The 11,989-nt window shown below is 41.5% G+C and overlaps 1 protein-coding gene across 1 annotated transcript; it reads right to left on the minus strand.

The window, feature by feature from the left end:
• Window positions 1–5,229: 5,229 nt before the first annotated feature.
• LOC142171973 (uncharacterized) lies at window positions 5,230–8,924 on the minus strand. Its single transcript, XM_075235709.1, has 6 exons — window positions 8,807–8,924; window positions 7,639–8,578; window positions 7,032–7,062; window positions 6,506–6,740; window positions 6,156–6,403; window positions 5,230–6,060 (listed from the first exon to the last, which is right to left on the minus strand). The coding sequence occupies exons 1-6, from the start codon at window positions 8,922–8,924 to the stop codon at window positions 5,230–5,232; spliced, it is 2,403 nt and encodes an 800-aa protein (XP_075091810.1).
• Between the last annotated feature and the right edge of the window lie 3,065 nt (window positions 8,925–11,989).

Genomic DNA, 11,989 nt, shown 5'->3' on the forward strand with positions numbered 1-11,989 from the left:
TCGACTAAGTTCGTATTGTATTTTGGAACATGTTGGTATAATTGATTAAGGTCCTGAGGGCCTCGGGTGGATTTATGGAAGAAAAATCAAGATTTTTGCAGAATCTTCCAAAAACGAAAATTTGAGATTTGGAGGTCGAGTTATTATTGAAATTTGATAAAATTGTTATGGGTTGACTCGTAATTGAATGGGTTGTCGGATTTTGTGAGTTTTGTCGCATTCCGAAATGTGGGCCCCACAGACGATTTTTGAGTTAAATTTCGAATTTTGTTGGAAAATTAGTATTTTCATATGGAATTAATTTGAATAGATTTGAGCTATCTGGAGGATTTATTCAAGCAAGGAGACTATTTTGGAATATCGGCATAACTTCAAAAAGGTAAGTATCTTGCCTAACCTTGAGTGGGGGAAAATTACTCCCTTAGGCATTGAGTCTTATGTGAAAATTGTGTAATTGAAAATTATGTACGCGAGGTGACGAGTACGTACTTGTTTTATATGTACATATTATATCGGTTGAAATTCGTAGATGCCCTTAAGTATTAAATTGGAAAATTGTTGTAACTTATTGTTCGCGCCCAACTATGCCTTGTAAAAAGGACTAAGCGGTCGCTGCAAATATAACTCGGTCCAAGTCCGGAGTCGAATCCCACAGGGAACTAACCTATTTACTACAACTTTAAATAATGCTAATGATAAGCTCAGACAACTTCTGGATGCAAGAGTTTTATGAATAATCAGTGGAATTTATTTAGCTAAGGAAAAATGACAATAAAATTAGCAATAATCAAGACTAAAATTGAATTCAAGGGTAAAAGGATCTAGGGCTATTGATTTCCCCAATTGTCGGATTAATTCTTAACTCTTTAGCTATAATCTCGCCGTAATACTCTATGAGAATTATGAGTTCCGGGCTACCGTAATTACCTTTCGATCAATTACGATAACTTACTAGAAGCATTCTCTCGATCTACTCTAGTTAACAATTTATGCAACTCAAAATTATTCCACCAAAGCTTCGTTATTTCTAACCCCACTTTTAAATTTAAGTAATTAATCTCTTAACTTACCCAAAAGTGGTGTTGTTCAACAACAATCTAACCAAGTGTTCTTTCTCCAGCAACACAAGGTAACTAGACACGATTAATCGAGGGCCCTTCCAATTAACCACAATACAATACGTAGTTGAACAATCATAGAACAAACACGACTCAATTATAACCAAATAGAGTCAAGACTTCATCCAACAATTGGTTCCATCAACCCTAAATAATAGATTTATCTACTCATACTAATGAAAAACAAATCACTAAAATAATTCATAATCAACAAATAGAAGTATGAAGAAGAAGATGAAAACTCTTAGGAAATTATCCGTCTTCTCTCCCTCGTTCTTGCCTCTAAAATCTTTCAAAACCAGCTATCTCTCACTTTTGGGAGAGTTTAGGTTTCATATAGGTTTAGGTTAGTCGCTTAGGAAATTACATAATTAATCCTGTGTGTTTGGCTTTCGTCCGCCCGTCAGCGGCCGCGGATTTTCACTGCCTCGTTGCCTTGAGTTCGCGGACCAATTCGCGGCTGCGCACCTAGAGGGGTTGTCTCACTTGCTTTTCTCGCTCCTTTTCGACCGGGCTAACCTTCGATTGGCCTTTCACACTCTATGTTGACTCCAAAACACTTGTTAGCTCCCTCCTAGCTTAGAGTAGCTCCTGCAAAGCATCAAATTCTTAATTAGAGCATTTTGTTATCTTTTAGCATTCAAATATCAATAAAGTGCGGCTAAATTAGAGTGTAAGTAGTGTCTAAATTACATAAATATAGCCTACTATCAATACCCCACACTTAAACCATTGCTCGTCCCCGAGCAATCAAACCACACTCTAAGAGGCCTAACTTCATTGAGCGACTTCCCTACTCGTCACACCAAGAATATTTCACATAAATTGAGGACATTAGTGCAACATCTACACCTCAAGAGTTGACTCCCTCTAGCCACGCAATGTTCCTAACCGGCTTACTTACTCTAATTCATAGGTCCAGACTTACCTCTCCTTCATGAATCAAGTGCCTGCTCACAACAAAAGAGACTCATTTCACATTCAGTAAAATTCACACACATTGAGGAACTTTAAAAGGAACAGAATTCACTCACCCTCGGAAATGACATTCCTGTGCCACAGAAAACGCACCATAGGCTTGCCCGTAGTGTGCGACTCTACTAATTGAGCTCACTCAATCTAGGATCAAGTAGGACTTTATTTGGATGTAATGTAAGCTACAGGTTGGGTATGATATATTTGGATATGATAGTGACTACATCTCCCTAAGCACTTTAATACATTTATTTTACAATCAAATCCACACCTAAGTTAAACAATATTTTCATCTTTAACACCACATATACCACCCCGCACTTCTTCTTTGAACACAATCACCTTAAAAGCCACCAAAGAATTATTACCAATCAACATGATACACAATTAACAATGTTCTTCTTTTTTTTCACAAGTGGCTTTTCCAACAAGATATACCTTTCTCCTTATTTCTCTAGTTTCACTCAAAAGCTCCACCAACTATCCCACACTTTATCCTTTGTAAATTCATAGTATTTCAAGTGCTTACGAGAGATAAAGGGTTCAAAAGGATGGTCAATTCAAATAAGGGATAGGGCTTGTAAAGTGGTTGTCAAGGAAACAGGATTACAGGCTCAATGGTGTTAACTATGGTACATAGCAAATATGTGGGTGGAGTATGTATATATATGGTTCAACAAAGAAATGCCTATATCACTTATCATACTAAACAAGACTACCATTTCGCTTTGCAGACACACGAGGAAAGTTCTAGGCGTTAAATGTCGTGCACAGAATATAACAAGCCTCACACACACATGGCACATGATTCATTCCAGATTAGATCATCAAACACTCAGATCAGGGTACTTAAGCCAAATTGAGAACATACATTTTAAGGCATTCTTACAGGAGTCAACAAATGAGCCTAAGCGTCACACTAAAGTAACCGCTATATTCAAGGCATTACGAAATTACGGGATCATATTCTAATTCTACCCATAGCCCATAAGTTCCTAACTAAAAATAAAAAGCTAACTACACCCGATTCAAACAAAATCCTTGGAAAAGAACCGTGCGCAGTCCTGCCATGTCTTGTTCTAGGGTTGTCATTCGCATGCTCTGTCTGCCCTGGGATGGTCCTTCATCCACTGTAGCTTGTTCCTGTGGGGGTGAGGTAGGTTCAACCTCCTCCTGCCCTTCATCGCCCTCTTCCGACGCATTAGAATCGTCACTATGAGTTGCCCCTAGTGCCATCGGGTCTTTCCTGATTGTCACTTTGTCTGCCCGGAACTTTGCTTCTTTCTTTACCATGCCATCCGCATTTGGGTTCTCAGGCACCCTTGCTGCCCGACACAATCTAGTGATCAGAGAGGGAAAAAAGAACACATACCTCTTCTGTGGTGAACGGACAAACATCTCAGACTGAATAACCTTGGCCATATCGAAGTCGTTGCCATTCACGAAGCACCATATCAAGGCAGCTCTCGGACTATTTACTTCCGTGGTGTTGTGGGACGGCAGCAAGCAACTGTCGATGATGTACAACCAGCACTTTCCTTTAAAAGTGAGTGAGAAAGAGTGTAGCTTTGATCCCGGCACAACCCACACAACCTCTTTGTCTGGTGCATAGATAGTTCTGAAAAACCTGTTCTATGTGATGGTTTCTCTCCTGTAAGTATCATAGAAATCCTCCTCCCCATTGAATTCAGGCAATCGATACACTCTCCTGATGGTTTCTATCGAGGCATCCATCCTCGTGTGTCGCACAATGTATATTCTATCCTCATGTTCGGGGCAGTTGGCATAGAACTCCCGAACAAGCATCAAGTTACCCTCCTCCGGCTCTTCGAAAAAGTTGTCCAATCTGCGCTTGATCAACTCCCGATACATATTAGGGCCCTCATCCTGGAGGGACGCCCTGTTAATACCCCTTTCCGGTACAGGTTTTTTAGTGGCCTTCAAACTTAAACGGTCTTGGGCAGCTCTGGAGACAAACCTGGTATGATCAAACTGAGCTGCACTGGCCGGTGCCCATCCTCGAGATGAGCCTCCATGACTACTTGATGAGGCCCCGGTAGCGCGTCTCTTCCTTAAAGGTTGCATATTATCGACATAATAAATACTACTATCAGTGAAGAGAGGAATATATGTCCCAATGGCGGTTACTCAGACTTCACTCGCACAATTGGTCATAATTTATATTCAACACTCATTAAGGCAAATCAATAAATAGGTATTATGCATATGTTCCCCCAAGTCACCCAAAGACCCAATTGGACTATCATTCCTCACAAACCCAACAATGGCTTCCCCCACATCAACCAATTCAAATAGCCTCCATATACCACATATAAACCACAATCCAAATCCCAGACAAAAGTACCTATGATTTTACTACCCTATACAGAAAAGGAAAAAAGAAAAATACTAAGAAAGAGGAATAAAATGATGTGCTTACTTGGAGATCTTGAGAAGAACGTAGGTGGGAGAGTGGTAGAGTGGAGAAGAGAAGGAAGGAGAAGAGTCTTGTGTTGAAAGGAAAATATGGGGGAAGGGAGGGGTTTGGGTACTTGAAGTTAGGGAGGAAAGAAGAGAAGTGGGGGAAGTGGGAAGGGGAGTGGGGGTTGAGGGCGTTTAAGTTAGGGAATAATAAGGGGGGATAAAAAAATTGACTAAAAAATAAGAAGAAACTTATCTGGACACGCCCAAAATCCGCGCCCCAATCCGCGGTCCAATCCGCAGTCGCGGATTCTGGGCAGAGGGGGGCCTAAAATCTGCGCCCCAATCCGTGGACCAATCCGCGGCCGTGGATGGGGGACTGAACACAGGCCAAAATCCGCGGCCATATCCGCGATCCAATTCGCAGCCGCGGATCTCCGTCTCTAGTCAATTTTTGTTTTTGCCGCATTTTTACCTATTCTTGGGTTAATTTCAACCCCCGAATCCTTCTGATGCGCATAATTTTTTCCCTGCACACTATTAGATCGGTCAAGGTCATTCAAAATCAATTACAACAACCAAAGTAAGAAAATAATGGGTTGCCTCCCAAAAAGCGCCTAAGTTAACGTCGCGGCCCGACGATTTACAACAAACCATGGGTTGCCTCCCAGGAAGCGCCTGATTTAACGTCGTGGCATGACACATGCTTTCATTATCACTCCTCGTTCGCGTACTGGGGCTCTTCCAAAGTTATCACCACTCTATCCCCTTTCTCTTCGACCATTCCAAGGTAATATTTCAGCCTTTGCCCATTTACCGTGAACTTGTTTGTCCCATCTTCTGATTTAATCTCTACAGCTCCACTTGAGAGCACTTGCACCACTCTGAAGGGTCCTGACCATTGAGACTTCAAGTTACCCAGAAACAATCTCAATCTCGAGTTGTATAACAACACTAGATCTCCGGGCTTGAAGTTTCGATCTAAGATGTGCTTATCATGGATCATTTTCATCTTTTCTTTGTATAATCTAGCATTCAAATTCTCAAATGCATGGAACCTGAATTCCTCGAGTTCATGTAACTCAGTGACTCTGCCGGTGCCTGCGGTCTCTATATTCAGATTCAACTGCCGCAGTGCCCAAAGTGTTTTATGTTCGAGCTCTACCGGAAGGTGGTATGCCTTTCCAAACTCCAACTTGTACAGTGACATACCAATTGGAGTTTTGAATGCTGTGCGGTACGCCCATAATGCATCATCCAGCTTCTTCGCCCAATCAGTCCTTGCTGCATTCACTGTCTTTATCGGGACACTTTTAATTTCTCTGTTGAACAATTCATCTTGCCTGCTCGTCTGTGGGTGGTACGGTGTGGCTACTTTGTGGCGAACTCCATACTTTTCCAACAGACGTGAGAACACTCTATTGCAAAAATGGGTTCCACCATCACTGATTATAGCTCTCGGGGTGCCAAAACATGTGAAGATGTTTTTCTTTAGGAAACTTGTTACCCTTTTTGCATTATTAGTTGGGAGAGACACCGCTTCGACCTACTTGGAGACATAGTCAACGCTACAAATATATATTTGTTACCATACGAGCTGACGAACGACCCCATAAAGTCTATCCCCCACATGTCAAAAACCTCCACCTCTTGAATTGTGGTCATCGGCATCTCATGACGATGAGATATGTTGCTTGTCCTTTGGCATTCATCGTAACTTTTGACCCCAAGCATGGGCATCCTTGAACACGGTAGGCCAATAAAATCCCGATTCCAACACTTTTGTTGTTGTTCGGATTCCTCCAAAGTGTCCACCATATGGTGAAGCTGGCAAGCTTGCAAAATAGAAGGTTGATCTTTCTCGGGGATACACCTATGGATCATGTTATCTATACATATTTTAAACAATAGAGGTTCATCCCAATAATAGGCTCGACAATCCCGAAAGAACTTTTTCTTTTGAATTGAGGAGAGTTCATAAGGTACAATACCGCTTGCTAAATAGTTAGTAATATCACCATACCATGGTGTCTCCTCCATTGTCACAGCAAGTAACTGTTCATTCGGGAATGTCTCTGTTATGTCTTCAACCTCCATTCTCTTTTCAGCTCCTTCCAATCTTAAGAGGTGTTCTGCCACTTGATTGTCCATCCCTTTTCTGTCACGGATTTCCAGATCAAATTCTTGTAGCAACAGAACCCAGCGAATCAAGCGTGGCTTTGACTCCTTCTTTGCAATCAAGTACCTAATTGTTGCATGGTCAGTATAAACAATAACTTTTGAACCAATTAAGTACGACCTGAATTTGTCGAAGGCAAACACTACAGTCAGCATTTCCTTTTCTGTTACAGTGTAATTGAGCTGTGCACCGCTGAGCGTCCTGCTTGCATAGTAAATCGGGTGCATCATTTTGTCTTTGCGTTGCCCCAAGACTGCTCCTATAGCATAATCACTGGCATCACACATGAGCTCGAATGGTTTGTCCCAGTTAGGTGCCACTATGATGGGTACAGTCACCAATCTCTTCTTCAGCTCCTCAAAAACCAACCTGCAATCATAAGAAAACTCAAAGGGCTGATCATTTTGAAGCAACTTACATAAGGGGTTAGCAATTTTGGAAAAATCTTTAATGAATCGCCTATAGAACCCGGCGTGCCCAAGGAAACTTCTCACTGCCTTTACCGAAGTGGGCGGTGGCAGCTTCTCAATCACATCAACCTTAGCATGGTCGACTTCAATGCCCTTGCTGGACACTCGATGCCCCAATACTATTCCTTCTTGTACCATAAAATGGCAATTTTCCCAATTCAGTACCAGATTTGTCTCTACACATCTTTTGAGAACTCTACTTAAGTTGTGAAGACAATCTTCAAATGAATTCCCCACCACGGAGAAATCATCCATAAAGACCTCCATAATATCTTCCACCATGTCAGTGAAAATGGCTAACATGCAATGCTGGAATGCAGTCGGTGCATTGCAAAGTCCAAAGGGCATTCTCCGAAAGGCAAAGATGCCATATGGACAAGTGAAGGATGTTTTCTCTCTGTCTTCCGGGGCTATTGAGATCTTATTATACCCCGAGTATCCATCAAATAAATAGAAGTGGGACCGCCCAGCTAACCTGTCCAACATTTGGTCAATGAAAGGCAATGGGAAATGGTCCTTTTGAGTGGATGTGTTAAGGTTCTGATAGTCCATGCAAATCCGCCACCCTGTGACTGCACGAGTCGAGATCAACTCGTTATTCTCATTTTGTATGATCGTCATTCCTCCCTTTTTCGGCACACATTGGACAAGACTAACCCAGTTGATGTTAGAGATGGGGAAGATGATACCCACATCTAGCCACTTAATCACTTCCTTCTTTACTACTTCCTTCATATTCGGGTTCAGCCGTCGTTGATGCTCCCTGAAAGGTTTGTGCCCCTCTTCCAGATGAATTTTGTACATGCAAAAGGATGGGTTGATACCCTTTATGTCTACCATGGTCCAACCAATGGCAATCTTACATTCTTGCAATATCTGCAATAGTTTCTCTACCTGCACAACTAGCAAACCAAATGATATAATAACAGGCAAAGTAGAATTAGGCCCCAAGAAAGCGTATCTGAGGTGGGCTGGAAGCGGTTTCAAGTCCAGCTTTGGTGGCTCCTCTATTGATGGTTTTGCAGGTGGTGTTGCTCTTTCTTCTAAGCGTAGGGGCTCGAACTGAGGTTCCCTTTTCCAGAATCCTTGACCTTCGAGAGCCATGACCCACTCTGCCAACCCTTCACCGTCCATCTCTTCTAAATTCATCAAGCATACTTCTAGTGGATCCTTGACATTAAGGGTCTCATCATCTTCTTGCAGTATCACATCCACGGCCTCCACTAGTGAGCAGTTTGCAAATTCACTTGGTCTCCTCATGGATTGTTGAACGTTGAATATTATTTCTTCATTGTTCAACCTCATTTTTAACTCTCCAGTCTCACAATCAATTAATGTTCTCCCAGTGGCTAAGAATGGCCTTCCCAGAATGATGGGTATCTCTTCATCCACCTGACAATCAAGAATAATAAAGTCTGCAGGAAATACAAATTTCCCCACTTGCACAAGCATATCATCAAGAATTCATGTCGGTCTTTTGACTGTGCAATCGGCCAGTTGCAGCAACATTGAGGTCGGTCTAGCTCTGCCAATACCCAGTTTTGTATAGATTGCCAAGGGCATCAAGTTTATGCTGGCTCCCAAGTCACACAATGCTTTAGCAAAAGCATAACTCCCAATAGTGCATGGGATGGTGAAGCTACCTGGATCAGACACCTTTTGGTCCATAGGTCTTGTCACTATCGCGCTGCAGGTCTGTGTCAGAGTTACAGTGGATATGTCTTGGAAGTCAAATTTCCGTGAGATCAGGTCCTTCATCATTTTTGCATACCCTGGCATTTCCCTCAAAGCATCCATCAGTAGAATATTCAATTGAATCTGTCAAAGCATTTCCTTGAATTTCCTATATTGATCATCTTTCTTTTGTTTTGCCAATCTCTGAGGGAATGGTGCAGGAGTCAACCTTTGTCCACTACTTGTTGTCTTTTCTTTATTTGAAGCTTCTGGCACAAGAGGTGCCACCTGTTCTAAGACTTGTTCACTGTCTTTCTCCTTACCCTTGTCAACCTGTGCTTATTCAATTACAACCTCGGTGAGCTCTACTGACTCATCTGCCTCTAATGTAACTGGCGTAGTTGGCGTAGTTTCTCTCGTAAATTGAGCAACTTCTTGCTCTCTGTGTAAATCTATTCCATTCCTGAGACTCACTGCCATTAGCTGATTTAGGTTCTATTCCTTTGGGTTAATATTTATATCTGTAGGCAATGTTCCTTGGGGGCGATTGTTCAAGGCCATAGACAGTTGTCCCAGTTGAGTTTCAATGCCTTTGATTGTTGAATCATGTGATGCTAACGTTTCTTGCATCTTACCATTTGTTCCAATGAGTTGTTGCAGCATACCCCTGATTTCTGTCATATTGTTGTCCTGCTGTTGATGAGGTGGTTGGTAGGCCAATTGTTGCTGGTGCTGCTGATTATAGCCATGTTGCCTTTGATAAGGCACAACTTGACCTTATGGTCGTACGCCTCCAGAATTGGGGTTGTGTTGTGGCAGGTTGGTTCTGTACTGCTGGTTTGGTGTTGGTCCCCATTATTGCCCACCTTGCCTCTGACCTCCAAAATTATTGACATAATTCATGTCTTCTCTGAAGCCCTGATTGTCATTCTCTCCACTCCACGAGCACACATATAACTGGTTTATGCAAGGAGTGTACAATCCTCAATTCATTGTATCAACAATGTGCACTTGCTTTATACCCATCTCATCAATTTTCTTTGTCAGTATGCTCATCTGAGTCATGAGAGTGGCTATGTTCTCTGCATGGGAATTTTTTGGGTCAAAAGCAACAAAATGCACTATTGGTGTAAGTGTCGTACCTCTAGCCATCCAGCCTAAATTTTGAGCCATCTTGTCAAGAAGAATCTTGCACTCTGTGAATGTCTTGCTCAAAAATGCACCCCCAGCTGAAGCATCTACATTGGCCTTCAAACTATCTGCTAAACCCATGTAGAATCTCTGTCCCAGCATCTGATCTGGAATGCCATGGTGTGGACACTTCACTAGCATACCATTGAACCTCTCCCAGGTTTCTTGCAAGGTCTCAGCTGGTTTCTGCATGAACTATAATATCTCATCAATCTACCTTGCAGTCTTGTTGGGAGGATAAAACTTGTTTAAGAACTGTTTGACTAATTCTTCCCAAGTGACAATGAAGTTTATTGGGATCGAATTCAGCTAAGTTTGAGCCTCTCCAGTCACAGAGAATGGAAACAGTAATAGCTTGATGGCTTCAGGAGTCACATTCGGCTGTCTTTGGGTCACACATATTGATAGAAAATTCTTTAGATGTTGTTGTGGGTATTCAATGTATGACCCGGAGAACAGTCCCTTATTTTGCAACAGATGCAGCATGTTGTTGGTGATCTGGAATGTCTCCACTTATATCTGAGGTACAGCAATGGCGGTGGCTAAGTTATCAGCAGTTGGTTGTACCTAATCATAAAGAGAAACTTCTGGCACAAGAGGTGACACCACTCCATTGTTTGGGTCAACCCGACTATTCCGATTGTTTTCGTTGACATCGTCCACGTTGTCCATTTCAATTTCGAGTGTGTGTTTTTGGTGTAACTATTTGTTCTTCTTGTTGGCTCGATTTAATGCCCTAAATGCTTTCTTGGGGTCTGAGAGTCCTTCAAAAAGTTCACCGGTCCTCGAAGAGCTTCTAGGCATACACCTGAGTCACAGGAGAATTCAAACGTGAGAATTTCAATGGAAAAATTTGAAACACTATAAGAAATTGATCTAAACTAAGAATCCTAGAAATTCTTCTAAGTTGTAATAAATAACACCGTTAGTTCTCCGGCAACCGCACCAAAATTTGATCGCGCCCAACTATGCCTTGTAAAAAGGATTAAACGGTCGCTACAAATATAACCCGGTTCAAGTCCGGAGTCGAATCCCACAGGGAACTAACCTATTTACCACAACTTTAAATAATGCTAATGATAAGCTCAGACAACTTCCGAATGCAAGAGGTTTATGAATAATATGTGGAATTTATTTAGCTAAGGAAAAATGACAATAAAATTAGCAATAATCAAGACTAAAATTGAATTCAAGGGTAAAAGGATCTAGGGCTATTGATTTCCCCAATTGCCGGATTAATTCTTAACTCTTTAGCTATAATCTCGCCGTAATACTCTATAAGGATTATGAGTTCTGGGCTACCATAATTACTTCTCGATCAATTACGATAATTTACTAGAAGCATTCTCTCGAACTACTCTAGTTAATAATTTATGCAACTCAGAATTATACCACCAAAGCTTCGTTATTTCTAACCCCACTTTTAAATTCAAGTAATTAATCTCTTAACTTACCCAAAAGTGGTGTTGTTCAACAACAATCTAACCAAATAATCTTTCTCCAGCAACACAAGGTAACTAGACACGATTAATTGAGGGCCCTTCCAATTAACCACAATACAATATGTAGTTGAACAATCATAGAACAAACACGGCTCAATTATAATAAAATAGAGTCAAGACTTCATCCAACAATTGGTTCCATCAACCCTAGATAAAAGATTTAGCTACTCATACTAATGGAAAACAAATCACTAAAATAATTCATAATCAACAAATAGAAGTATGAAGAAGAAGATGAAAACTCTTAGAAAATTATTCGTCTTCTCTCCCTCGTTCTTGCCTCTAAAATCGTCTATCTCTCACTTCTGGGCGAGTTTAGGTTTTATATAGGTTTAGGTTAGTCGCCTAAGAAATTACATAATTAACCCTGTGTGTTTGGCTTTCGTTCGCGGCCGCGGATTCAACCGCGAATTCGGCCACGGATTTTCACTGCCTCACTGCCTTGAGTTCGCGGACCAA

This window comes from Nicotiana tabacum, chromosome 17 (assembly GCF_000715075.1).
Source record: "Nicotiana tabacum cultivar K326 chromosome 17, ASM71507v2, whole genome shotgun sequence".
NCBI lineage: Eukaryota > Viridiplantae > Streptophyta > Magnoliopsida > Solanales > Solanaceae > Nicotiana > Nicotiana tabacum.